The sequence below is a fragment of the Drosophila miranda genome, chromosome XR, assembly GCF_003369915.1.
Source record: "Drosophila miranda strain MSH22 chromosome XR, D.miranda_PacBio2.1, whole genome shotgun sequence".
In the NCBI taxonomy this organism is placed as follows: Eukaryota; Metazoa; Arthropoda; class Insecta; order Diptera; family Drosophilidae; genus Drosophila; species Drosophila miranda.
In genome coordinates, this window is record NC_046674.1 from 23312908 (window position 1) to 23340633 (window position 27726).

General features: G+C 48.7%; 7 protein-coding genes across 13 annotated transcripts; 3 read left to right on the forward strand and 4 right to left on the reverse strand.

Moving 5' to 3' along the window:
* The first annotated feature begins 16 nt into the window (after positions 1–16).
* On the forward strand, positions 17–8790 carry LOC108152043 (myb-like protein Q). Of its 5 annotated transcripts, none has more exons than XM_017281042.2 (11): positions 17–382; positions 723–1395; positions 1835–2743; positions 3620–5129; positions 6033–6211; positions 6295–6603; positions 6665–6802; positions 6871–7120; positions 7185–7468; positions 7546–7728; positions 7796–8790. In XM_017281042.2, exons 2-11 carry the CDS (start codon positions 778–780, stop codon positions 7874–7876), a joined length of 4461 nt encoding a protein of 1486 aa, XP_017136531.1. In that variant the 5' UTR covers positions 17–382; positions 723–777; the 3' UTR covers positions 7877–8790. The 5 variants fall into 5 exon arrangements, with proteins under 5 accessions (XP_017136531.1, XP_017136533.1, XP_017136532.1 ...); XM_017281044.2 differs by having other exon boundaries at positions 1838–2743; XM_017281043.2 differs by having other exon boundaries at positions 17–211.
* On the reverse strand, positions 8712–10886 carry LOC108152044. The gene is made up of 2 exons (XM_017281047.2): positions 9381–10886; positions 8712–9315 (listed from the first exon to the last, which is right to left on the reverse strand). The coding sequence occupies exons 1-2, from the start codon at positions 10167–10169 to the stop codon at positions 8785–8787; spliced, it is 1320 nt and encodes a 439-aa protein (XP_017136536.1). The 5' UTR covers positions 10170–10886; the 3' UTR covers positions 8712–8784.
* Positions 10887–11291: 405 nt separating this feature from the next.
* LOC108152784 (possible lysine-specific histone demethylase 1) lies at positions 11292–15470 on the reverse strand. 2 transcript variants are annotated; one of them, XM_017282367.2, is made up of 4 exons: positions 15070–15470; positions 13331–15000; positions 12720–13258; positions 11292–12663 (listed from the first exon to the last, which is right to left on the reverse strand). In XM_017282367.2, the coding sequence occupies exons 2-4, from the start codon at positions 14941–14943 to the stop codon at positions 12008–12010; spliced, it is 2808 nt and encodes a 935-aa protein (XP_017137856.1). In that variant the 5' UTR covers positions 14944–15000; positions 15070–15470; the 3' UTR covers positions 11292–12007. The 2 variants fall into 2 exon arrangements, with proteins under 2 accessions (XP_017137856.1, XP_017137855.1); XM_017282366.2 differs by having other exon boundaries at positions 13331–15470.
* A 171-nt stretch (positions 15471–15641) lies between these two features.
* On the reverse strand, positions 15642–16980 carry LOC108152785 (peritrophin-44). Its single transcript, XM_017282368.2, has 2 exons — positions 16882–16980; positions 15642–16691 (listed from the first exon to the last, which is right to left on the reverse strand). The coding sequence occupies exons 1-2, from the start codon at positions 16886–16888 to the stop codon at positions 15682–15684; spliced, it is 1017 nt and encodes a 338-aa protein (XP_017137857.1). The 5' UTR covers positions 16889–16980; the 3' UTR covers positions 15642–15681.
* A 1834-nt stretch (positions 16981–18814) lies between these two features.
* Positions 18815–20008, reverse strand: LOC108165582 (peritrophin-44). The gene is made up of 2 exons (XM_017301655.2): positions 19915–20008; positions 18815–19859 (listed from the first exon to the last, which is right to left on the reverse strand). Exons 1-2 carry the CDS (start codon positions 19919–19921, stop codon positions 18856–18858), a joined length of 1011 nt encoding a protein of 336 aa, XP_017157144.1. The 5' UTR covers positions 19922–20008; the 3' UTR covers positions 18815–18855.
* Positions 20009–23326: 3318 nt separating this feature from the next.
* On the forward strand, positions 23327–24903 carry LOC108165547 (peritrophin-44). 2 transcript variants are annotated; one of them, XM_017301623.2, is made up of 2 exons: positions 23327–23424; positions 23829–24903. In XM_017301623.2, exons 1-2 carry the CDS (start codon positions 23418–23420, stop codon positions 24854–24856), a joined length of 1035 nt encoding a protein of 344 aa, XP_017157112.1. In that variant the 5' UTR covers positions 23327–23417; the 3' UTR covers positions 24857–24903. The 2 variants fall into 2 exon arrangements, with proteins under 2 accessions (XP_017157112.1, XP_017157111.1); XM_017301622.2 differs by lacking the exon at positions 23327–23424 and adding an exon at positions 23632–23741.
* A 1144-nt stretch (positions 24904–26047) lies between these two features.
* Positions 26048–27533, forward strand: LOC108165609 (peritrophin-48). The gene is made up of 2 exons (XM_017301686.2): positions 26048–26155; positions 26258–27533. The coding sequence occupies exons 1-2, from the start codon at positions 26146–26148 to the stop codon at positions 27328–27330; spliced, it is 1083 nt and encodes a 360-aa protein (XP_017157175.1). The 5' UTR covers positions 26048–26145; the 3' UTR covers positions 27331–27533.
* Positions 27534–27726: the final 193 nt, after the last annotated feature.

Below are 27726 nucleotides of genomic sequence, written 5' to 3' on the forward strand. Positions count from 1 at the left end.
ATCGCACAATTCCAAAACCATCGATATTCTCGATATCGAAGCGGCCATTTTGGAGATTGTCCACAAAAAAGTTATGCATCAAAATTGAAAAAAGTTTAGTTTGAAATTGAACTCAAAATTAGCTTGTGCATTAAGCAGTGCATAATTAAATATAAAAAGAATGTTGGCCCGACGCAGTTCGCGCCTCCCGATTTTGTAACAACAACGACAAGTTAGTGTGGCTATCTTTCAATCTCAACAACGCAGGCACACGCATGCATATACACATGCATGTGTGTATGTATAGATACATATGTACAACATTCAAAGTGCTAAAAATTCGAGCAATTCTGGAAAGAGGAATATTTTTTCAATGAATCTGCGCTCCTGAACAAGTAAAAATGTGCGTTCCCAATGAAACGAGACAATGTTTGCCCCTTGCTGTCCGTACACAGTCTTACGCGGCATAATTTTTGTGTGAGCAAAAAATGCACAAAATACAGACGACGCCAAAAGAAGTTCCATTCGGGCACATACATACATACAAGTGTAGCCTGTGTACATACACATGTACACTTGTGTGTATATTTTGATCGAAACAGCGTGGTGGATGGGCAGTAGAGTCCCGCGAATAGAACAAATAGAGTTTTTCCACCTGCCCGAGAAGCACTCTCCCCCTCCCCCTTCCTGCGAAGATGATACAGTGAATTCACTAACAAACAAATCTCAACTTTTTTTTTTAGTTACTACTACCAGCATTAGTAGAAGTAGAAGCAGCAGAACAGCCATTACCTTCACATGGATCCCAATTCCAGCCCCTGGTCATATGCGTACAACCGCATCGTGCCGGCGAGTGCTGGCAGCACGGGCGGGACGGCCGAGGACTTCCAACACCCGCATTTGGCGACAATAACCGCGGCGAGCATTGCTAGCTTCAATGCCGCTGCGGCCAGTGGGGGAAGCTTTGTGCCACCATCACCGATCGGCAGCTACAATCCAGTATTCCAGCAGATCTATCACCATGCGGCCGCGGCCAGTGTACAGCCGAAGCCCGCCCACTATGCCTCCTCGGCGGCAAACACGCCACACCGCCAGCTGCAGCTCCCCAGCTCGCTGGACAAGCAGTTAAGCACATTTCAAAATCAGGCGGCCGTCTCCGCGGCAGCAGCAGCAGCCGTGGTAAACAATGCTGCCTCAAACTATTATGGCGAGAACTCGTCGTCCAGCGGCGCCTCGCCATCGCCGACGACCGTGGCCCTGACCTCAACGTCGCTGACCTGGAACACGCCCAACATGATATCGAACACGTTCCTTGCCATGCAGCAGCAGCAGGCGCAGCAACAGCAGCAGCAACAACAGCAGCAGGCGGCCCAGCAACAGCAGCAGCAGCAGCTGAACCTGGTGGCCGACAAAGTGGTGAGTAGGATCCTCTGCATTACTCTGGCTTACTGATCTCTCACTGACATACGATACCATACCATACCATACCATACCATACCATAAAATACATATATGCAACATGCCCGCCAAGACCCGCCCCGGCCCCCCTCCCCCCCTATTCTTTACCTAATCAATCGCTCCTCTAGGTGTGGGGCAGGGACTTCAGCGGAAGCGGAATCTTTGAATCAGAATCTATCAATCCCGCCTGAAGTTCCGCCTATCGCATTATTTGTCATTCTGCTCTACTAACCACCTAACTCTACCCCCACCCCTACCATTTAAGCTTAGACTAGACCTTTTTGCCATATCCAATCCAACCATGAACACATGTGTTTCTAAAATGAAAACCAAACCAAAACTTTCCGATTCCGATTTCGATTCAATCTATGTGCCCCGTCCTCGTCTGCGTGTCTAGCAGATTAAGCAAGAAAACAGCCAACAACAAGCCAAGGCGCAAATAAAGGCCTACAACGATTTAATATACCTGACGCAGCTGCAACAACAGCAGCATCAGCAGCAGCAACAGCAGCAGCATCACCAGCAGCAGCAGCAACAGCAGCATCATCACCATCTCCAGCAAGATATCGAACAGACAGAAACCTACTACACGCTGGATGGGCAAAAGGTGAAGCTGACGCGTAAGGAGGCCCAACATATCCACATGGAGCAACAGCAACAGCAGCAGAGTGCTAGTCCAGTGCCAGTGGCTGTGCCAGTAGGGGCCGCCAGTTCGGGGGGATCCTATCCGGCACAGTATGCCAGTCCAGCTCAGAGCTCGGCGGACGGATCCCCCATCACGAATTTAAACGCCGTGGACGTGGTCAGCACGCCGCAGGCTCAAGTGATTGTTTACAAGACAGCGCCTCTAGTGCAGCGACGATCGGTGGTGAATGTGCCAGGCGCTGGTTCGTCTGCGCCACCGGCGACGCCCACAACGGTGGCCTATTCATCTGTGATACAAAGTACGCTGCAGCAGCAACAGCAGCAGGAGCAGAGCCTCTGCTGGGAGAAGTTGGAAGAGGGAACAGGCGGCCAGGAGGACATTAAAAATGTGCTGCAGCTGCAAGTGAAACAGGAGCAGCAGCACCTAGACTATGCCAGCGAGGCTGCGGCGGCAACAGCGGGAGGCGATGCCGGCGAGAACCTGGTGTTCAATTTGCCGCCAGGCCTGGAGATTAAGCAAACCTTCTATCCGTCCGGCGTGGTCGATGGGGAGCACCTGCTGCACGAGCAGGCCCCTGGCCGGCGCCAACATGTGGTGGCCAACATGATAATGTCGCCAGCGAGCGGCAACATAGCGTCACAGATTCAAGTAGTGCCAAAGGTTTGTATCTTCTTATTTCTATTTATTTCCGAATCTATTTTTTTTTTTTAATTTCCGTTTTCTTTTGTTCGTTTTGTATGTCATTTGTTTCCATATTATTTGTTGTTTTTGTTTTTGTATTGCTTTTTTGTTGAGCTTTCTGTTAACTGTTTATCATTTTGAATCTTTCCCTTGGAGCCCCAGAACTCTTACGAGCACACCCCTTCAAATGGGTTCTGGATTTGTAGGACATAAAGCAATGCCTTACAAGTTTGAGTTACAACAACATACATTTCTCGTGCATGATGTCTTTGTTGTTGTTGTTGGACTTCTCCCTGCCAATCGCTGGAATTAAATTAATACAAATAACTATTTCTTTTCTTTTGGAAAGTGCTATCTTCTGGGGGCTTCTGGGCCTCCCGGTTAATAACGATGCTTTATTTTTTAACACGCGCTTGTCCTTTGCTGGTGGAAGAGTACATATTTCTATCCCCCTTTCCACACGCTTTAGTTTGGTTACTTTCTTTTTTGGGGTGGTGTTCTGTTTAATCTTTAACTGCTTCCTTCTTTTGCCAACTGTTACTCTTTTTGTGTTGTGTTGTGTTGCGTTGCGTTGTGTTGTGTTGCTGCCTTGTGGCCGATCTGAAACTGTGACGTTATGCTGTAATGTAATGAATGTGGTACGGTACGGTACGGTGCGCTCTCTTCAGTGCGGTGGATCTGGATCCCGGTAGAGATCCGCATGTGGGAAGACCGATCTCTGATCGTCGAGAGTATAAATGTTTTATGCTGTCCCTAAGCCATGTCCAATGTTTTGGTAGCCTCGTCTCTAATAGCCTTTTAAGCCACAAAAGCCACAGGATCCTAATCGAAGGTATTTCTTTCGCTCAATTGCAGGAAGAGGTCAAGCCGCCGCCGAAGCCCGCGAAGACGCCGCGCAAGCGCCAGCCGAAGAAAACGCTGATAGCGACCAGCAGCGACTACAGCAACGTGCGCAGTCCCCAGGAGCCGCAGCACCATCAGCTCCAGCAGCAGCAGCAGCAGCACAGCCAGCAGCAACAACAGCAGCAACAGCAGAACACGTACTACGAATTCAACAAGTGGAATGCCCCGCTTAAGACGGAGAACAATGCGGCCTCTGTGTCGCCGGCGGCCACCATCAACATACCCACATATCCCCAGCAGACGCAGCAGCAGCAACAGCAGCACCAAAGCCAGCAGCAGCAGCAGCACCTGCCGCAGCCGGCCCATCTGCAGTCCTCGCAGGCACAATCACATCTCACCCAGCTGGCGCAATATTATCCAGCCTTCCCCCAGCCCATTGCCTCGCAGTACACGGCGTGCATGCAGCAGCAGCAGCAACAGCAACAGCAGCAACAACAGCAGCAGCAGCAGCAAGCATATACGCAACAGCAGCAGCACCAACAGGCCTACACGCAGCAGCAGCAACAGCAGCAGCAGCAGCAACAGCACCAGAACCAGCAGCAGCAGGAGAAGATCGAGGCTGCCCAGCAGGAGGACGATGCTGCGGCAGCCGCTGCGGCGGCTGTTGCGGACGCAAGCAATAAGGTGATCGTGCCGAACATTGAGGAGGAGCTGGACTTCCTCGCAGACGCCAGCAGTGCCCCCAAGCAGGGATACGCCAACTCGTCGTCCAGCAATGGCCGCGGCACCAACTCATCCACGAACAACACCAACTTTGGCATACGCAATCCCAACAAGACCCCATCGCCAGAGCCGTCACCCTGCCCGTCGAATGGGCATGGCCACCACCCATCGGGTGGCCCGACCTCCAGCCCACCCGTCACGGGCCACGGCGCCTCGGTGCCGTATAGACCAGTTCAATCGCTCCCGAAGCCGGTCAGCGTGGGCACGCTGATTGGCGAGAAGAAGACGCAGTTTATGGACAGCTATCTGAAGTTCTTGCAGGGCGAACGGGACGACGACCCGCCACCGGTGGTGAAGCCATCGCGCAAGCTGAATTATCCGCGAGCGCCGTATAAGCGTAAGGGCAAGGGCGGCCCAGGGGGCGGCAGCGAAGAGGCTTCTACGTCGCAGACAGCGGTTGGGGCTGGGGGTCCTGGGGACAACCAGACAGGACAGGAAGGACTCGCCGGACTAGTCGGCGACGACGGGCATCGCATCAAAATACTCTCCCAGACCCAAATACTGCCCAAGAAGCGGCCGCATGCGCAAATGGTGGCTGCGGCAGCAGCTGCCGAGTCCACGCCCTCCTCCGTCATTCAGCAGCCTGCCGATCAGACCTCCTTCCGGCCATACGCCCAGCAGCAGCAGCAACAACAGCAGCAACAGCAGCAGTCGATGGGTACACAGCATTTCGTGCAGCAGCATTGCGCCCAGTTGGGAGCGGGCGCTGGGGTCGGCGTAGTCGTTGGCGGCAGTCAAGGTATGTTACTTGACCAACAGCATAGTTCCAATAAGCACTCCACTATCGCTAATTCCACGCCATGCAACAACTACAACAACAACAACCACCACCACAACACGTCAGCCAACGCCAACGCGAGCGCGACATCTCCAACGCCGGCGTCCACCGCCGCAGCCGTCGCTGCCGCTGCCGCCGCCGCACCAGCGCCGAATCCTCATCATTTTATCAATCTGCTGTGGCCATGGCAGCACTAGCCGCAGCACCGAACACCGCACCGCACCACACGACACGACAATAGACAACACGACAACAAAAACAACAACAACAACCGACGACAGATGACTGGCGATAGGGATCCAGACGTGAACAAAGGACATGGACGCTGTGTATATGTAAAAAAAAAACATAAAAACAAAAAAAGTAAAAGAACAAAAAAAAGGAATAAGCACTTTTAAATTGTTAAAAGAAAAAGAAAGAAAAAAACAGAAAAGAAAGGAGAATCGCATGAACAAAAGTAAACAAGTATTTTTGAGATGAAATCGAGATGAACAAATATTATTAATTTACAAAAACCCAAATAAACTGTGTATTTTTATTATTTACATTGTAAGCCCACGACCACCGACCGATTGCACAAGAGATCAGGCAGAGATCGGGAGAGAGCATAGGTCGAGTGCTGTCCTCTATTCAGGTGCAGGTGCTGGTGCAAGGTGCAAGGTGCGAGGTGCAAAGGTATAGGTGCGCCGGCGACTGCTCTTTTGGGCTGTTGGGATAACTGTGGTGTTGTCGTCGTTGTTGTGGTTGTTGTTGTTGTTGTTGTTGTTGTCGTTCCGTTCGTGTTGTGGATGCACTCGCCCCCCAAAGGCGTCACTCCTCTTTCCCTGATCAATGTTGCTAACCGAACTTTTGTGCTCTTCACAGACCCCTTGAATGTGCCTGCGCGTCGCGAGCAATGCTCCCGCAAGGCTAAGCAAAGCACTATGCACGCTCTTCTGTTGAATTCCACTGCCGCCGCAGGGGAGAACAGTGCCGTGGGCGAGCCGGAGGCCGAGTTCACCGACTCGGACACGGATCCTGTCTGGACTCCACAAGAGGATGATGTAAGTGTTATTTGTGTGGTCCGTTAGTGTTCGCCTCGTCACCGCTTGTAACCCACCCACACATCCATCCACTATGTACGCAGAGCGATGACGCCGGCAAGGGCTATGGGAAGCGCAAGATAGCGCGACGCTCCAAGGGGACGCCTCGCAAGAACACCTATGAGAATCCATCCCAGATGCAGCCACAACACCAGCAACAACATCAGCAGCAACAGCAGCAGCACAACCAACAACTGCAGCAGATGCAACAGGTGTCCCAGCAGCAGCAGCAGGTGCAGCAAATGCCAGCCGCTGGTGATGGCTACAATCCACAGCAGGATATGTCCGGAGTGGGAGACGTGGGCTATGGCAGTGCTGCAGCGGGTACGGCAGCCACAGCGGAGAACTTTAAAGTAGGTTGCACTCCCAGCCATGAGACAGGGGACTCTTCATTTCTCTTCTTTTATTTTATAGACGGGCGATTTTATCGTGCTGCGTTCGGATCTTGTGAACGACTGGCCCACCATTTGGCAGGTGGACTCCAAGTGCATATTGCAAAAATATGAGCCCTTCCGCCAGAACGGAAAGACCTTCTATCGCAACATGTCGAAGGTAAGGTTAAGGTCACATTCTCGATTCTTTTTATAACGTGACTTAACTTTGTTTGAACTTGCAACTAGTATGCCTCATGGAATCTCGAAACAAAAAAACTCTACCTCAAAGCACCAGTGCGCATGCAGGTACATTCCCACACAGAGACGATTGTGGAGTTCATGCGATCCGAGCTGCTGGCCGACGACACCGAGCAGTTTATCGAGAAGATTATGGAGGATTATTTGTCGTACAGGGATAACTTTGAGATCTACATTCAGACCATGATCTCACAGGCGCTCGATCCGAGTTTCTTCTCAGAAATCACACGGGAAAAGGGTAAGACGTGGATGTGGCTCTTGTTTGGCGTTGATACTGAATTTTATTATCTCATTTCTTGCAGACGACTACTTCCTGGGCAGCGTGCGTGTTGTGGATACCATCATGGAGAATTGCAAACATAAGCTGCTGGCCATCACGCCGTGGACACGCAGCACCATCCTGTCCATTGAGACCTGGCCCAAATGCCACGTCTTTTCCGAGTGGGAGCAAAACAATCTGACTCAGAAAAACTGCGCCGGCTGCCGACAGCCGGGCATCGCAGTGCGCTTCCTTCTATTCGGGGAGCCCTACAATCCCAACACCATGCAAACCATCCCTGTCGATCCTCGTATTGCCTACGAGAAGGTAAGAATGTCCCCAGTCGCTGTTATCCAGTGGCGTGAGTGACCTCTGGCTATATCTTTCCCTCTCTTCTCGTATAGGACATTGTTCTTTGTCGCATTTGTGCCGCGCGTGCGGATCTCTTCCACAAGATTGCGCACGAGAAGTTTAATCTGTTTATCAACTGCTCGCAGCGTGTCACGGAGCAGCAGCAACAGTTCCCTGGGAAGACCTCCACCGAAATATTAAACGATCTGCTGGCTGCGCATAATTGGATCGATGAGGCATGTCCGATTGCAGAACAATGCTATGCTAACAATCCTATTTAATTGATCCTTTTCTTCATTGCAGCTGTTCCGCAACATGCGCAACTGCTGGGCGGAGGTGGAGAGCCTGGAGCGACAGAACCGCTTCCGGGAGTCGATGCAGTAGAGTAGAGGCAGGCCATTTCATTACAGTCCAAGGTCTTGGCTGCATATCTGAGTGCTGGACATTCGTCGCTGCAATAAACTCAATGAGTTGTTAGTTTGATTAGAGAGTAGATCATAGCATACGAGTAGAACCTGGTTTAACTTGACGATTGGCAGTAACTGTAGGCCTTATAATTACGGATAATTAAATTTTTTTTGTTATTTTTATAGAATAAGCATTCAAAATGTAGCTACATTTAGCTATAGATCCATAGATCCACGATTACTAATTTACATACGAATATCAAAAGCCACCTTAGGTACACACCCTCTCAGTAATTGGGCTACAACTTTTTACTTATTATTTTTTTCTGCAACTTATGGATGTTCTGATGGATGCTACGCATGTAGCGAATGTCCAACGAACCCCTTTCCTTTCCTTTCTTTTCAATTTCATTATAAGATTATGTAAATACGAGTATAGTATGTTTAGTATGTATATCCTTTTTGTATTAGCTATACAATGCATATAGCACAGAAAAGCCATGCAGCCGTGCAGATAATTTAGTTGTCATCCGTTTTGTTAGTGCATTTCGTATTTTTTCTTGAACTTGTTCTTATTTATTAAGACTCTTTAACCCTGCCCTGAATAAAACGCAGAGTAATATCATTTATACGTACATACACATTAGCATGTGGAATTGTGGGTCACGTAACACGTAGCTGTTAAACCTTAAGCCAGCTGTAAATGTAACCCCTCCTCCATCTGACATTTGACAGAATCTCAAAAGGCGTATAGTCACAGATCATGATTCATAATTCGGTCTAAGAACTAATCCATTTGAAAGTCTATATAATAACATATGTAATTGTTTATTTAAGAGCATACATACATACATATATACACACACACAATAATAACTAATACTGTTAACAGATATCATCATCACGAATCGAATCGAATTGATAAAGCGGTGGGGTCATGTCGTACTTTAGCAGATCCCGGACGACATCGGTCATACGCCTCTTGAAAATTGGCAATGTGCGTTCGTTGAGCATGTCAAACTCTTCCACTAGTTCGCGGCACTTGGGGGCGTCGGTGGCCGATGCAGACAGATCCTGAATGGCCTCGGAGACTTCATCAATGTTCACCACTTCGTTGGCATTGGATATGAAGAAGGGCAAGGAAAACGCGGCCATTATCAGGCCAAATACACCAAAGAGCTGCAATTGACGGTCGAAGACGATGCGCGGATAGATATCGTCTGCATTCAGATCGCAGGAGCCCAGTTTCCGGCTCAACGTGTCGTAGTAAATGTTCAGAAAGGCTGGTAGGTGGTCATCCCTCAGCTGCTTCTCTGTGCAGGCGAATAGGTAGTGAACAAGGTCTAGAACAGGTGGGGCAAATCGAGACATTTGGAAATCGATCAGCTTGGCTTCAACCGCCAGATCAGAGTGAGTCTGTAGAGAAGATGGGACTACTTATAGACTCGGCTTACGACTGAGATCGAAATTTGCGCGCTAACCTCGTGCCTATACAGAATATTGTTGTTCCAGAAGTCGCCATGACAGATGACTGCGTGAGGCGACTGCGATGCGCCGTCCACACAGAAGAGTGTTAGGGCCTTTAGATTCCTCTCACAGCGCTCCAGCACCTCCATCATAGGCGTTGTGTGGTCGTCGCGCGCTTTGTCCTGCTCCAGCATGAGTCGAGTGCGCCTCAGCATTGCCTTGCCAAATTCGATCGTCACCGTCTCAATGTTCGCAGTGAATAGGTTGTCCTGCCGCACATGATCCACCAGTTCGCTGAACTTTACCTGATTCCGTTGCTGTAGGATAAAGGAGCACGCATGCAGCTCGGCCACCGCTTTGAGGGTGGACACCACAATGTCGTAGGTGGGCATGGAGCTGCGTGGGTTTGTCTGAAAACCGTTCTGGGACAGGTCCTCGAAGATCAGGAACTCGTCGGGCGCCTGCAATCCGGATGCCAGCAATTCAGGTGCCACTGTGAAGGCACTATGGTCGTCTGCCAATTCGCGGTAGCTGTGGAACACGTTCTGGTACATGAACACTTCTCGGGCATAATAGTCGACTACGTGCATGTGCTGTCGTCTTGCCTCGTTCTTGGGGGCCATTTTGACCACTACCCTCTTCGCCTTGGACTCTGTTGGCCAACTCACGAGCAGGACCTGTCCGTAGGCGTTCTCTCCGACGCCCGCTATTGGCTGCGCGACTAGCGGCACATCTTGGCGTTGATATAGGGCCAAAAGAGCATTGCTCACAGCGCTTGACAGCTCACTATCACTCTCAGTCATGCTTTTGTTGCTGTTAGACTCTGAAGCTTCTTCGTCACCGCCGAATGAATCTATCTTTTCGACTGGCCCTGTTGCAGCTCTCGTTCCGGGTTTTATAGTTGGCTGGCTCTGTGGGAAAAGCTCTCGGTGATAGTTACCTGCTGCATCGTGGGTGGTGCGAAAGAGTCGGTCGTATCGCCGTGTGAAGTCGGAGGGGATGGCGATCCTGTAGCGGCGCTCAGGAGTTCAGCCTCTCCGAGCCATCAATCCAAACAAAATTCTTATGATCTGAAAGCATTGTAGCAGTTCACGGTGCGCGGGGACTCCCCGCCCTGCCAGCTCACGTGATTATCGTTTATGTACATACATACATATCTGCTATGATGGGCACTCGGGCCCTACCTGAAGGCGCCTCACACTCCGAGTTTCCGCCTCAGTTAGTATTAGTTTCGGGTGATGTGTCGTTGCCCTGGCTCAAGGTCACTTCCAACGGCCTGTATGCATGTGCACTCACATACACTCGTACACACACTCAACGAGTTAGAAGAGCATTCCATAAAAAAAAAAAACAAAATAGCAAAAACTTGAACGCTCGTCATACCAATTTCTGGGGGGAAGCATTACTATGACCAGGTAGGTTTCTAAGCAATCGGGCGATGAACTTGACACACGAATGTGCACTCTCTTCTCCGAATAGCTCGCCAAATGTACGATCGGAGCTGAGAGGGACGGACTCCCTCCCGCGACCGACTCGAGGCTTTAGCTTGAGAGGGAGATAGATAGGAAGCGAAAGCTTTCGCTTGGTTAAAGGTTTAGCTTTCATTGCCATTGAATTGGTACGGTGGCGTACCGGAGGTCGTTGAACCTACGACACAATTACGAAAGCAATGCGTGTTGCCCAACTGCCCGAGAGACCCAAAATATAGTTTCGCTTTCTGATACCACCCACTGGCTGGGTATGCTCGATTCCTGTAAGTGTATGCCACAAACGGAAGGAAGTACCTAATGAATTAATTAGGTAGCCGTATGTATAGTTTTTACATTTTACATTTCACATCTGTATCGTTAAATATTTATTTATAAAAAAAGTATACATAACAACAAAAATGTACATTCTCCGTATTTTACCCCCTATCTGTTTGATTTCAATTTTTGTATTTGTATTTATTTTAAAATATGTTTCGATCAGCTAAAACCGCAGACAGTGTGGTAGCTATACTAATTTGTGCCTTAAATTTGTTGTTATTACATATGTACATACATGCATATACCTACAAGGATACGAAATTATCATAGGAATAAGAGTTCTAGTAAGAGGGGGATACGATACTCCACTGATAGATCGATGGGAACCAGATTTCCACAATGTAAAAACACTCAGAATCTCGAAGTAGATTTGTCTTAAATGAGGTATTCCAGCTGTCCCACAAACTGGGCGCCTTCGATTGATACGCTTAAACATATAAGTATGAACGACTATTTTTGCCCATCAACCGGTTCTGTGAAAGGACATACAGAATTGGGATAGATGGTAAGCCGAGCAGTTCTATTCGGACTGATGCAAGTGAAAGATATTTTTCTATGTTCGGTGATATTGCTTCTTTTGTTGCTTATTTGCTAAATAAAAAAATTGGTTGAATGGTCTCTAGCATTATCCAAATTATCTGGAATAGTCTTAGGTATTTACATAGGTCTAACTTATCCTGAAAATCTTCCTAACATATAGCCAAGCCGATTCTATAATACAAGCACTAAAACAGTTACAGATTCAAGATTACAACACTTCCTTAACTGAATGGCTTATTTGACGATGCTATTGCGCTAATTGAAACACATAAACTACTTCTTACGCTCGTGAGCTACGGCACTTCCGTGGGCTCGGGCTCGGTCTCGGGCTCGGGCTCGGGCTCGGGCTCGGCAGTGTTTGAGTTTGAGTTCTCCTCGGACTTTTTGGATGCTGGCGAATCGGTGAGATTGGGCGAGAAGTCGCGCAGCTTGACAACATTGCCCACACAAACGGCATTGGCCGCCTCAGCGACGGAGTAGCCAATGTTGGGCGGCGTTCCTTCCGGATACCCCAGATAGTAGTCAGCAATGCGGCCGGCTTCGCGCAGCCCGCTCAAGTAGGCCCCGTGTACTGTGGCAGGATAGTTCCGTATCGTGTGCTCGCCGGCAAAGAACAGCCGCGGAAGCCCCTCAGCGTCCTTGCTCGAGCGTTGCTCACTGGCAGGCGGCGGTATGACGGGTGCTGCCAACAGGTCGTAATCACTCCCAGAGGACCCTACGGAGACGTAGCTGTAGGAGCCGCGAGCCCATGGATCGCTGCGCCAGCGCGTGACCAGCGTCTCCTTTGGCTGGGGCACAGAGGTATTGCCGAAAATGTTCTTCAGAACTGACATGCAACGACCGATGATGACGTCGTCTGTTACACTCTCCACAATATTGGCGGCCATTCCGGCGACTAGAGCCAGCAGCACTGGGGACGAGCTAATGCTCCAGAAGAGAAACATTTCCCCTAAATCATAGCGATTAGCAAATACTTCTGATTGTGGTATTCCGGTAATCACTTACCGCGACTAGCCGTTGTGCTGCCCACATGGCCGAAGAGATTGGCATTGGGATCCCAGAAGATGCGATCGAAGCAGAGAACCACCTTGTTCAGATTTCCGAATCCCAGGCGACATATCGCCTGCCGCTTCCAGTCCGGCAGAGGGGGGTCAAACTTAACAGTGTTTTTCTGCTGGGATTCCTCCTCGGCCACCGCTACCTTCAGCACCCCAAGAGTCAGTGTGCAGACAGCAAGGTCAGCCTTGTATGTCATCACAGAGTTGCTGGTCTTCATGTTCTCAGCCACAATCTCAATGCCATTGGGGCCGTACTTGATCTCCTTGACGGCGCTGTTGACGCGAATGTCCAGGTTTTCGGTGAGCGCCACGGGCACGCAAGAGTAGCCATTCCGAACGGTCGTGTGGTGGCCAATGAACTCAAAGTCGTCGTCCTGGTCCCAGTGCTTCAGTGACAGGTTATTCAGTCGCGTGGCATTCGCGAACTCCAGGTTGGCAAAATGCCAGTCTAGAATGAGGCGATCACGTGTGTTGAGGTACACATCGCTGGAAAATATTCGGATGCATTAGCCCGTGGAAGCAGCTCAGGAGGAATCAAGACGGAATCTAGCCACTTACCTGGGTTTGTTTTGCTCCAGCTCGTGGAGCTTGGCCACCATCTGTTTGTTCTCGTCGTGGAGTTCTTTGAACTGCTTGACAGTGTCTTCCAGCTTAACCTGGGTATGGCGTATGTTGTACTCCTGTCTCGCGTAGCTCGTGTCGCTCTCGACGCCCTTTGGGCAGCGCTTCTTCACCATGGACATGTGCTCGGTCCTGAGGGCGTCGATGGTCTGCTTGACGGCCTTCATCCGCTTCCGGTGCTCGATGATCTTCTTCTGGGCAGCAATAATATCCTGCATATGTTGCGCCCGCTTGTTCATGGCCTGCATCTCTTGCATGCTTATGACCCACTCCAGAGCATCGCCCAACGACACAGGACAGTCTCCGGCATAATTGAAGTCTAGCCGATGGGACAGGTAGCTGGCCGACTCCAGCAGTCGGTTGAACTCCAGCTCAATGACGTCGTCCTTCTCCTTTGGCACTGGCTTGCCGTCCGGGCCGTAGAGCGGACATGTCTGGTGTATGGGCACCAGATCCATGCCGATCTGCTTGCTCAATATGGTCATCGGATTGCCGTACACGCCCGTCACCACCATAGCCCCAAGGTCCGCTATGTAGCTGTTCTTCCGGAAGGTGGCAATGCGTCCGCCCACCCGATCCCGAGCCTCCAGCACAATGACGTCCATCCCGAACTGTTGCAGCTGCTGGGCAACGGCCAATCCGGAGATACCCGCACCGATGACAATCACCTTGCCCAGCTTCTTGGCCGGAATGGGCACCAGGCGCTTGAATATGCCAAAGTTAATGAACCCATGTCGCTCCAGGAACGAGTGGACGCGCCGCACTAGGTTCGGTTCGCTGTCGAAGGGCGGCGGCAGTGCTTTTAGCGCTCTTCCAAAGCTCAGCTGCAGCTTAGGATTTTCCACCCACATGTGGAGCAGGTTGTTGCGGATGTTAAGGAACACGCGGTGTCCCAGTATGCCCGAGCGGCTGATGTCGGGAAAGCAGGCCTCCTCGTTAGGGGTCATCTTCCCAAAGGGCAAGCGGGACTGAAACACAGCCCCCTCCTCCCCTGAAAGGACTGTGGGCGTGCCCATATCCCGATTTCGCGATTCTCCATTTGTGGATGGGGCACTGCGCGTGCCCGAGTTGGCCGAACCCCCGCCCGCAGATGCCCCAGCAGCAGCAGTCTCCGATTTGCGGGAGCGTGGCTCCGACTGTGCCTGAGCCTGGACGCGCTTCTCCCCCGACGGGTTGCTGGTGCTGGCCGTGGGTCCAGCGCTGCCCTTTTCACTGCCTGCCGCCTCGCCACTGGTGCTGGGCTTGTTTGTTGTGTAGTCCACTTTGGGCTTGTTGCGGCGACTCGTACGACGTTCATCGTTGGCGTTGGCGTTGGCACTGCCACTGGCACTGGTGCTGGTTGCAAGGGCATCGTTGGAGTCATCGTCGTTGATTTTTTGCTTCGATTGGCTGCTAGTTCCAGGACCAGGTGCTACTGCAGGAGCAGGTGCTGAGGCTGTCCTCTTCGGGGATGGCTCACCATCCGAGTCGTCGCTGATCAGAGTCACGTAGTCGATGGGCACTTTGGCGCTGGCGCTGTTGCTACCGCCGATGGCCTGGGTTGTCTTCATCGCAGGTCTCCTCCGAATCCTCTGGGAGTCGGCGATGGGGAATCTGTGTTCTTCGCCCTGTGTCGTAGCATACACGAAATGAAATGCGGCCGCGAAAAAGATGGATACATAGACGGCGGCACTTACAAGGGAGGAGGCAGGGAGTCAGAAGCTGGAGGGCCACTGGCCCGCGCACAACTGAGCCGGATCGGGCGACTAGAGGCGGGGTAGGGTCCGATGCATCTCAAATATTATCCTTAACTTCAATTAACTTTGTTTTTGCGACACGTTTTGGTTGCGGCGAACGATGCGAATGGAATGGCCTGGCGGTTGGGGTCGGATCCGTTCTTTTGGGCGCGACTTGTTGCGAAAATAATCGACTAGAAACGGTTTGTAGCTTAGTTCCAGAACCCACAAGCCTGACACACACAATGCTTTTGATTTCACGTTAACGTTTTCAATCGTTTTTTCGACATTTTATTTTATTGCAAATTGTAAAATTGTTTATGTGCCGAAATACGCGTTCTATTTGACTTTTTCCCATATTATACAACTGGTCACACTAATCTCCTATCGACATAATACCTATCGATGGTCACAGGGAAACGCACTACAGTCGAAAAACTGGGCAGACTGTTTGTTTGTGTAACTGCTATTTAAATTGGGAACTGCAAACGTTGATATCAGAACGCCCCGAATCAGGAAAAACACGTCCCCTCTTTTATCAGTGGTTAATCTTTCTGTAATTATGATCCGATCTTAACTGCTATTGGGCTGCTCGTCACAGCAGTTGTCGTAGATGATCTTGCTGCTGCACGCCTGAATCACCTCGTCGAAGAAGTGATCAAAGTGGCAGGTACTCTCCGCCACCTCCAGGCCATCGACGCATTGAATGTAGTTATGGCAGTAGTTTTTGCTGCTGACGACCAGCATGGTGCCCCTGCCATCGCATCGGTTGTGGGTGCACACCACGTCAGTGGCCTTGCCGCAGAGCTGGCGCTCCTCGTCGAAGAAGGTGCCCTCCGGGCACTGGTTCCACAAGGGATCCAGGTCGGCCACGGTGCCGAAGGCCTTGCAGATAAAGTATCCACGACATGTGGCTGAATCCGACTTGAAGACGACTTTGCTGCTGGCGGCGCATACCCCCTCCTTGGAGTGGGCATCACAGGCTACCAGATTGCGCGCCACGCAGTCGCCGGTCTCCACATTGAAGTAGAGCGTCGATTTGCACTTAGTCAGCGTTTGCTTAGAGTTTTTGCACACGTAGTAGTAGCTGCAGTCATCCTCGTACCGAAATGCGGTATTCTCCGGCAGGATCTCGCATATGTTGGCCACGTCCACGCACTGCGAGTCCACGCCGTGCATGCACGCCTGGCTCGACTCGTTAAAATGCTGACCAATGGGGCAGGCACCTGCCAGCGGCACGCCATCACGACAGTAGAAGTACTGTTCGCAGTTTGTCGGATCGGACACCCAGGTGCCGTCCCGGCCCTCGCACCGATTGCCACAGTACAAGTGACTGTTGGAGAGCTCCTGGACACACTCCTGTTTGATGCTGTTGTAGTAGGGCGTGGTGCCCTCGCAGAACTTCATTATGCCTTCGCCGTCGCTGCAATGGATGTACTCGTCGCAGGTGCCGGGCTTCCGGATGTTGGTGCCATTCTTGAACAGGCGGCACAGCTCCGAGTAATCGCCAACGGCCTCCGAGAAGCCCGGCAGGCAGAAGATCAGCAGGCAGGCTCCAAACAGCACCGCACAAGCGTTTTTTGCTACCAAGGACAAGAAAGATTGATTTCATGAATATCCATTTATTAGGGATACATCCCCGACCTTATATAGAGTATACAATATAAGTATGTATATTTTTAGTATTCAAGGTCCCCAATGGAAAGGCACCCTATCTCTGTTTGTTTCGTTGTCTATTTCTACCCTTGGGATTGCAAGCAGATAAAAACTTACATAGCATTCTGTGCTAATTATTGGGAAACTCCGTTTAATTTCCAGAAGAAAACAAAAATATGAAGTATTTGATGTGGCTTCTAGTAGCAATTGTTGCCAACTAAATGGAGATTTCCGAATGGAAAAAGTTTTTATTTAAGAAGGGAACATGACTATTGATACTGATACCGATACCATATACCATATACCAAATACACCACACCCTATACACTTTATTGCCCCATTAATAGCAGGTGTGCGAATCTTATCGATGCTTGCAAAAGAGCGCAAAGCCATTGATATATATTGGTCCACTTATTGTAGATCCTATGGCCATGCTCCTTGCTTCATTGCAGGCAGACACTAACAATCCACTAATTAAAAAGCCTGGATGCGACACTACTCGTAGTTCTGGATGGTGCGTTGGCGGTGTTTCTGCAGAGATCTCCGATTGCTGATCGCAAATGCCATTTTATAGGCTATTAATTAATTGATATTTATAAATCACGGTTCGGTAGTCACATCCTGATTGTGCTGTGGGTATTGCCTCTGCCTGATAAGGCAAAACACCCAATTGTTTTTTGTTATACCCGTTACTATAAATGGGTATAGGGGTATATTCGATTTGTGGTAAAAGTGGATGTGTGTAACGTCCTGAAGGAATCGTTTCCGACCCCATAAAGTATATATATTCTTGATCAGCATCAATAGCCGAGTCGATTGAGCCCTGTCTGTCTGTCCGTCTGTCCGTCCCTATGAGCGTCTAGTGCTCAGAGACTATAAGAGCTAAAGCAACGAAATTTTGTATACAGACTTCTGTGATATGTGTATTTCTATGGCAATCCACAATTTCAAAGGTACGAGAAAACCAAACCAACCAGAATCGCAGAAAGTAACTATATCTTCTAGACTGCAGAATCTAAACCAGATCGCAATATTATTATAGCCAGAATGATGAACAAATTTCACTCTCTCTCGCTCTGTCTCTCTCTAACACACAGGTTTCATAGTCGGTTTTGCCAATTGCAAAATATGAGTTCAAGGATCTCAGAACCTATAAGAGCCAGAGCAACCAAATTTGGTATCCACACTCCTGTGATATCGGACCTTGACCGTTTCGTGTCCAAATTTCGCCACACCCCCTTCCGCCCCCGCAAAGGACGAAAATCTGGGGCATCCACAAATCTCAGAGACTATTAAGGCTAGAGTAACCAAATTTGGTATCCGCACTTCTGTTAGATCTCACTACAAAACGTATATCTCAAAATTTCGCCCCACCCCCTTCCGCCCCCACAAAGGACGAAAATCTGTTGCATCCACAATATTGCACATTCGAGAAAACTAAAAACGCAGAATCATAGATAATGACCATATCTATCAGATTGCTGAATCTGGATCAGATCGGATCATTTTTGTAGCCAAAAGGAACAAATCAATTTGCAGTGGCTACGCAGCGCCGAACGTCACGCTCAGACTGATTTTCTGTCTCTCTCGCACGCACTCTTTGTCGTGTCGTTCAATATTAGCAGCGTCTGCTGGAGGAGAGCCATACTGACTTAGTATCGGGTATAACTGTAGAGTTGCGGTGTCCGCAGCAACTCACAAAGTTCCCCCTTGTTTTTTTTTTGTGTTCTGTAATCAGAACATAAACAGTTTCCAAACAAGCCCCAACTGATAGCCATGAAATCGAAAGCGCCATAATACATAATATTTTATGGTGTCTAAAGCAAAAGTGAAACAATGGCCATAGTCATAAAGTGCTAACCAGCACGTCTTAGATTTCATTAAAAATAAACACCTTTAAGCGATTTCCAGCTAAGAGTACTGTTCAAAAGTCTAGTTGTCATCCGACGTTGGCGATGCAGCCGGTCGAAAACTTGAAAACGTTTCCATAACAACTGGATGAGCACCCCCGAACATATCCCCTCTACGAGTACTATAAAAAATAAATGTATGAGCATTATTAAATCTCTGCGGTTTATTGTATAGCAACATCTAGCATATGGCGTAGGATACAACGGAGGAGACACAGCCGCCCTTTGCCTCGTCGAAGAATAGATTGCCACATGACTTCTCGTCGAAGGCTACCCCGTCGATGCAACGCAGGTAGTTGCGACAGCCCTTGGTGCTGCTGATCACGAAGGGAAGCGAACGACCGTCACAGCGATCCTCTGTGCATTCCACGAGATTAGGGCTGCGACAGGTCTCGGTGCTGGCGTCGAAGAAGGTGTCCTGGGGACATTGGTTCCAAGTGGGATTGGGATCTGGGGTGCCGTTCGACTGCTTGGCGCAGAAAAAGTATCCCCGACATGTGGCTCCATCCGAGACGAACTTGTTTTCATACGGCTTCGTGGCCTTGCCACACACATTGCTGGGCAGTGGATGGGCGACACAGTCCACCAGGGATTTGGCGACGCAGCTGCCGGTGCTGGCCTGGTAGTACTGGGACGAGCAGGTCATTGTCTTTAAGAGGCCCTTTTCGCACACGTGGTAGCTGGCGCAAGACTGCAGGTTGTCGAAGTTCTCTTTGTTCTTTACGATGTTGCAGTACTCGAAGTCGCTGGCGGTGCACTCCGACTCGTAGAGCCGCGTGCAGGTCTGGGTAGTGGCATTGAAGTGCGTGTCCTGGGGGCAGGTGCCGAACATGGGCGTTTCCTGGTCCAGGCAGTAATAGTATCCGTAGCAGGATTTCGGGTCAGCCACGAACTGGCTTGTGGCATTCACGCAGGACACATTACACGACGTGTCGTCCGTCAGTTTCTTTACGCATTTCCCCGTGTCTTTGTCGAAGAACGGCGTGGTTCCGCTGCAGGTGCCGTAAATGCTGACAAAGTCAATACAGGTGATGTACTGGCTGCAGGAGTCGGGGTCACGGATTACCGTGTTGTTGGAGAACAACCTGCAAATGTCCTCCTCTCGAGCAACAGCCATGGGGCAGGCTAGGACCATCAGCAGAGCCGGGCCCATCACCACTGCCAGGTTAAGATGTGCTCCGAAAGCTGCCAAGGAAAACATGGATTACTCTGGCAAATCTACCATCGCGACGGTACCCACCTCTCATTGTAGGCGATCTTCAGTATAAGTCGTCGTGGAATGATGTGCTCGGCAGGGCGACTGGTGCCGAACTAATGGCAATTACAGGTCACACATTTCGCATTTCGGTTGGCTTTATTGCCTCGCATATCGAAGGATCAGTAATCATTTTTGGCAGCTATTTAGCTTTTGATTTTGTTGGAGGTTAAACACCCTGCAGAACGACAAAACGCAGACAATATATGAGAAGATTTGTAATTTTTTGGATACTTGGCTTCTCATAAGATGACGCTGAAAAAATCTCCGCTCCTGGCTAGGTCGTCGTGGCTGTTGGTGTTCGGGAATACGTGTAAATATATTGCTACCTCATGGTTTCTGCATTGTTTCGCTGCAAGTGCTATACTCTATGGAAGGGTATAAAAAAAAAGATAAGCTACTAACTATGATTAAAATACCCTCTGAAATGGTATAGAATATGGGGTATCGTTAGGTTCCCCCTAACGAGGGGGAACGTTGTGAGTTGCTGCGGAGACCGCAACTCTACAGTTATACCCCATACTAAGTCAGTATGGCTCTCCTCCGGCAGACGCCGCTAATATTGAACGACACGACAAAGAGTGCGTGCGAGAGAGACAGAAAATCAGTCTGAGCGTGACGTCGGGCGCTGCGTAGCCACTGCAAATTGATTTGTTCCTTTTGGCTATAAAAATGATCTGATCTGATCCAGATTCAGCAATCTGATAGATATGGTCATTATCTATGATTCTGCGTTTTTAGTTTTCACGAATCTGCAATATTGTGGATGCAACAGATTTTCGTCCTTTGTAGGGGCGGAAGGGGGTGGGGCGAAATTTTGAGATATACGTTTTATAGTGAGATCTAACAGGAGTGCGGATACCAAATTTGGTTACTCTAGCCTTAATAGTCTCTGAGATTTGTGGATGCCTCAGATTATCGTCCTTTGCGGGAGCGGAAGGGGGTGTGGCGAAATTTGGACACGAAACGGTCAAGGTCCGATATCACAGGAGTGTGGATACCAAATTTGGTTGCTCTGGCTCTTATAGGTTCTGAGATCCTTGAACTCATATTTTGCAATTGGCAAAACCGACCATGAAACCTGTGTGTTAGAGAGAGACAGAGCGAGAAAGAATGAAATTGTTTTCTTGATTCTGGCTATAATAATTATACGATCTGGTTCAGATTTTGCACTCTAGAAGATATAGTCATCTTCTATGATTCTGCGTTTTTAGTTTTCTCGAATCGTCGAAATTGTGGATGCCACAGATTTTCGCCCTTTGTGGGGGCGGAAGTGGGCAGGGCAAAGTTTTGAAATATTTTTGTAGCAGTGACATATCACAGAAGTCTGGATCCGAAACATCGTTGCTCTAGCTCTTAATGTCTTTGAGCACTAGGCGCTGATAGGGACGGACAGACGGACAGACGGACGGACGGACAGACGGACAGACGGACGGACGGACAGACGGACAGACAGACATGGCTCAATCGACTCGGCTATTGATGCTGATCAAGAATATATATACTTTATGGGGTCGGAAACGATTCCTTCTGGACGTTACACACATGCACTTTTACCACAAATCTAATATACCCCAATACTCATTTTGAGTATCGGGTATAAAAAGGCACGACAAAAAATATCTGGTCGGTTATTATTTTTATTTTTATTTTAAGCCAATCAGTGCAGCGCTGGTTCGCTTCCCCAGAACTTATCCTGCATGGATAAGCTGAAGCTTTGGTTCAAGCAGGTCGCCGCTGAAACCTAAAGGCTTGATTCGTTTTCCTTTGAAATAATTCTGCAAGCAGTTCATTGACTAAATTCTGAATATAATAAGATTTGAATAATAACTAGAATATTTTCTCATACTCATTCAACGCTGAAAAATGATTGCGTTTCGAATAGAGGTCCATTGCTTAATCACGCAGCCGATAGAATAACAATTTTGACTTTACTATAATTGCCCATTGACAATTGGTAAAAGACGACGTCTATACAACAGATAAGATAACTGACGAAGAAAGAGAACGAGAACGAGCATGAAAATAAGAAGGCGAGAACGAGCATGAAAATAAGCAGGAGAGAACGAGCATGGAAATAGGCAGCAGAATTTCGATCAGCTGGCGGTGTTCATAGTTCGCCCTATAACAAACCATTCTTTGTATTCTAAACCATTGTTCCGCAAAGCGTGTGCAGCGGCACACTGGTGTAATGCGGTCATCAGTTGGTGTGCCGCCGAAAGAGGTGCATGCTCGTACATATGTACATATGTATGTATCATTGCTTTTAGTAATAAATATATATTATATAAAAAGTGATTTTTTCTTTGGTGTGACTGTAATTTTTTTTTGATTTGAACACAAAAAGTTTGTGCAATGCTAGTTTAAAATTTAAAGAATGAGAGCTTTCAAGAGCTTTTTGAAGGTGAAGGTGAAGGCTTGATCAAATACCACATGGAGACCCGCAATATCAATAAAGGATACTTACGTATGAGTGCTGGAGTAGGTGCTCTGATAAACAACATGAAAGAAGGGGACATTCTAAAGGGGCATTCCAGGGCATTTAGAGTGGCTTCTGGGGCTAAGTTTTGATTCATATGTATCTCCTTGAACTCTATGCTCTTACGATCTGTTTGCAGAATTATATAAAATGGTGCATACTTTCGGGTCTATCATATCTTACCATATAAAGTTTGCTTTTAGGAGAACGGAAAATTGTAGGGGGCAATCCGAACTGCAGATAAGATACCATAACTGCTACCCAAAACAGGCAATCAATCATTCAACGACAATAAATCAAGATTGAGCCTGTTAAATGTACGTAGGGGCATTCAAAAAAACGGGTGATCGGATAATTCTTACAGACCCTTAAAAAAGAGAAGACTTCATATGACGAATTCATATTATCGTATACTAACCATCCATCCCTTCGGATTTTTTGGCAAATATGCATGAACTTATTTATCAGATGACTTTTTCAAGGAATTTCAGGTCTTATCAGTATGATTACAGACGCTACCAGACCACTTTAATTAATATACGATAGAGCTGCCTTAAATAAAAGTACCATTCAGTGAGCGAATATCTAAAAATATATTCATTACTTTGGTTACGAGAGAGGATATATGTATATATATATATATATATATATATATATATATATGTAGTATCGGTGAAACGTAGAAGAGAAAAAGACCAAGGATCGCTGGAAAATGAAAGTTTAGATAGTACAAAATATCAAGGCACCGAGTAAAGTGATCAATAAGTCCCATGCCATTGAATTAAAAATCAATTATAGACAAAGAAAACGCACGCAATCAGTCTCTGATTATCCGAATTCCGTCAGGGGTGTCATGTCAAAATAGCTGGCTACTAAGACACGGACAGGGCACGCTGTCCAGGTGCCGATTATAGCTTAAAAGGCGGTCTACGGTGGCCGAGTCCGCTAGTATAACATTTAACGTCCAGCGCCACTGACGGGGACTACCAGTGCGAGTACAATTACAAGGATGAAAGGTGCGTGGTTTACCGTAGTCCGGGGACGGGAACAAATCTTATCGCTCGACTCTGACTCTGACTCCGACTCAGAATTTTAATTACGAATACGATATTCTGCGTTGCTGCCGGATGGCTTATCTGCGGAGCTGCTGGAGTGTCTGACAATTTTTTAATTATCGCGCTGCCAGGCTGTGCTTGGCAGGGTTTGGCAGAGCGCCTATAAAAGCGCACAGCCAGCTTTTGGTCAGGCTAGTACCAGCATCGCTCTCTCAAGTGGAATAACGAATACCGAGTGAATCTGTCGTAACTAACTCCAAGTCCGATCCAAATGGGAGGTAGGGCTCGGACTGGTGGCGAGGAGTCCTGCGTGGCATCCAAACCGTAACTGAACCCTCTATCTTTTCGATCTTCTACGCTTGCAGGTTTCAATATGAAGGTCTGCGCCCTTGCGGCCTGTCTGCTGCTGGCCGGGCAGGTGTCCAGCTACTCGATGGAGGATTTGTGCGCCCAGTGGTCGGGCTCCGGCTACGTGGGTAACCCCGCCGACTGTACTGGATGGGGCTACTGCCAGGGCCAGAAGCTGGTGTCTTGGAACACTTGCAAGAACGGCCTTGTTTTCAATGCCCAGACCTCAACCTGCGGATTTGCCAACTCAACTATTTGCACCACCAGCGCGGTGGCTACCTGCACCGCCGCCAAGTCTCCTATGTATGTGGCAGTGCTCGATGATTGCAACAAGTATGGCTACTGCTTCGGTAACGGCTCCATTGCCTACGGCAGCTGCGGTACCGGCGGAGTCTATGCCGCCTACAGCAATGCTTGCATTTGGGGATCGGCTTGTCCTCAGGACTCCATCTGCCGTTTCATGAAAAATGATATTTTCGTCGGTGACCCAAATAACTGCGGCTCCTATCTGCTGTGCAACAACGGATACGGTACACCAGGATCATGTCCCACCAACATGTTCTACAATGCGGCCAGCGGAAATTGCCAATCCACCGACACATGCACTGGCAGTTCCGGCAGCAGTGGTAGTAATACAGGCAGTTCCTATACTGTTGGACAGGAAGTTAGTGGCGTGTGCAAAGACGGTGTAGCTATCGGTTCAAACACAACCTTCTATGTGAATGATACAATAACATGCTATGGGTATTTTTACTGTACATCAACTACTGCGGATGGAATTTGGAATTCGTGTTTAACTGGAACCCATTTCGATCCTACGACACAGAAATGCGTGTCACCCGCTGCTTACGCCTGCCCATTCAACCGTTGCGGCAATGTTGCTTCGCCCTTCATGGCTGTAATCAATACAAATTGCACGGAGTATGAAATCTGCTCGAACAGCGCTACAAACTACTGTCCAACCACAAACAAGTACTACGATGAGGTACATAACATATGCACAACAAGCGCACTTAATTACACTATTTGCGGGGCAAGCACATAAAATTACCTTTATCCCTAATAAATGCTCTATTCGGCACTGAAATGGTATTTCAACTCAATTCAAATTTAATAATTAGGCGAAATAGCTTATGTAGAATTTCGAAAGTATTCTATGGATAATCTCATTCAAGCATTCTAAAAAAAAAGATCTGCAGAATTCGAAGACTATTGGAGGTGTAGAGGTGATGCTGTAGTTGTCATTTGATCGGAGTTTATGCTGTAAATGTATCCGATCTATGGCTCCTATAACCCATCCACTTACAGCGGAAAATTCTTTCAGATGAACAGAGCAAGAAAAGAGAGTACCGATAAAAGATAGTGTGGCAACAATTAGAGAGAGAGAGAGTTTTTAGAGAGTTTAGAAAGTGCTATAAAATGCTCAAAGATTTTTGCAGCAAAGCTCTAGTAAGTATGTAGAGAAATATAGAGGTCACTTACGTTTATTGAATTTTAAGAACTGATTCATAGGTTTGATCATTACTTCTGCTTAGAAGTAAATCATCGCAAACTGATCCGAACTTGATACCATTCCAAAATATTTATGAAACTGTGGACATTTAATAATGAGCTATGGTTAATAGTGGCAGCAGGAGTCAACCTCAACAAGAGTGCTATGGACATTTGGTAAAACAATACATGCACATACTCGTATATTTCCAAAAAATGGAGCCATCAGAAGGGGGAAAAACAATCAAGATTTTATCAGTTCGGTATTCTAAGTAATTCAATTTCCCTTCATCGTTCGACACTCCATCATCGACTTCTGATGACATGGAGTGCCTGGTATTCAATGGCAATATCAATGCCACGGCTCTCACTCTCATCTCCGACACATCCAATCTCGCTATCGATGCCGATGCCGATGCCGTGCAGATCAATCCGATATCGCATCTTCGACGTGTACTTGTACGTGTATGTCGAACGAGTATGTTGTATATTGTATATTGATGGTGTCTGTCGAGTCGGTGGTGCTCCGCTCGAGTGCCAATGAGATCAATGACAATGTTATGCCGTGTAATTTACATGCTTCTCACTATCGTACATCGGAGTGCGAATGCTATCTGGTCCTCTGATTGAGATATCAGACCCGCGACAAGCGACTCCATAGTCAGGTGCATTTTGGAAATTGTTTTTCGCCGAAGAAAAGAGCAGAATGCTCTTTGCATATTTAAGGGGGAGGCGGCCCCCTGACAGCGCATCATTCGCGTTTTGGTTGCTGCTCACAAGGGATCGCACCGCAATTAAAATTCAAGGATACCAATACAACTCTCCTCCGCACGGATATAGACTATGAAGCAAGGTAGGTGCCAGGCCGCCAGGGTGCCTTCCCCTCCAATTATCCACTCCTTCATCCCTCGCATTCCCCTTCGTTCCGGTGCACTCCGGTGTTTCTCCAATGCAGCTAGGGGAATCCTGTCATTGCTCGCTCTGGCCAGCCTGGCAGCCATAGCCTTGGGCAGCAATGCGATCGACGAGTTCGATTACCTTTCGGTCCAGGAGATTTGTAGCCTGCTGCCGTGGGAGACGAGCTTCCTGCGCCCGACCACCTGCGACAACTGGGTGACCTGCCCGGCCAACGGCTCCACCCTGGAGCAAGGCGCTTGCGCCACCGGACTGTTCTACAATAAGCAGCTAGGCCGCTGCAACGTGGCCGCGAGCGTCAGGTGTCCCTACACAGGTGTGGAGGTCGGTGCCCCCGCTAACCTGTGCGCCAACGAGACCGAAGGCAGCTTCGTGCAAGACCCCAGCAGCAGCAACTGTCGCGGCTACATCCTCTGCCAGGGCCACACCCAGATCCACGCCAACTGCCCCAGCGAGCTGATCTTCAATCCCACTTCCCGCTCCTGCGTCTACAACAACCAGTACACGTGCCCGCAGAGCCAGAAGACGCACACCAGCCCGGCATGTCGGGCCCTGCCCAACAACACGCGCCTGGCCCACACCGAGCACTGCGAGAGGTACTACGAGTGCGTAAACGATATCCTCCACACCCGCGAGTGTGAACCTCAGAAGGCCTACGACGTGAACAGGGGCTACTGCGTGGACATCGATTTGGTGTCCTGCTACGCCACGGCCGCCCTGCCGGAGCCGGAGAACACATACTGCCTGAACAGAACCGCTGGATACCACGCGGATGACCAGTCCTGCAGCCATTACTACATCTGCGGCAAGCCCGTCAACGGCAAGTACGACACGGAGCCCCAGCATCTGAGCTGCGCCCTCGGCCAGTACTTTGACATCGAGAAACTCTCCTGTCGCGACCGTCTCAACGTTCGCTGTTTGCTGGACCGCTGCGTGGGCAATAACATGTCCTACGTGAACGTGGTCGATGATTGCCAAAAATATGCCCGCTGCTCGGGCGGCGTCACCGCCGGCACCGGCCGTTGTCCGGAGAATTACTACTTCGATGAGCGCAGCCAGGGCTGCACGCCCATCAACTACAACTACATTGCCTGCTCGCCGAGAATTGTCTAACCCGTAATTGGCTCACCCGTAAATTAAAATAAAACCCGAGCGTATCATGGTGGAGGTCACAAGTAAGAGGATGGGCATACATGGAAGCAACACTAACACGCACGATTAAACATTTTCCCAACACGGTAGAACACGAGATATTGTAATTTTGAATTTTTTTTTGCATACTTTTATTAATATTAAACTTCAATAATGCATTCCAATTCCTTCCAATAGCTATGCCGGTTTATATATTACTATAGGGGTCATAGTTCAACTTAACGATAAAATGATAGGCCTGTTTTATGCCTGTTCGAAGAATGCACGATCCACGTTCACCTCTAGTCATCCTCCTCAGCATCATTTTACTCGAATGATTTGAATACTCGTCTTTCGTAGTCCATAATGGGACTCCAC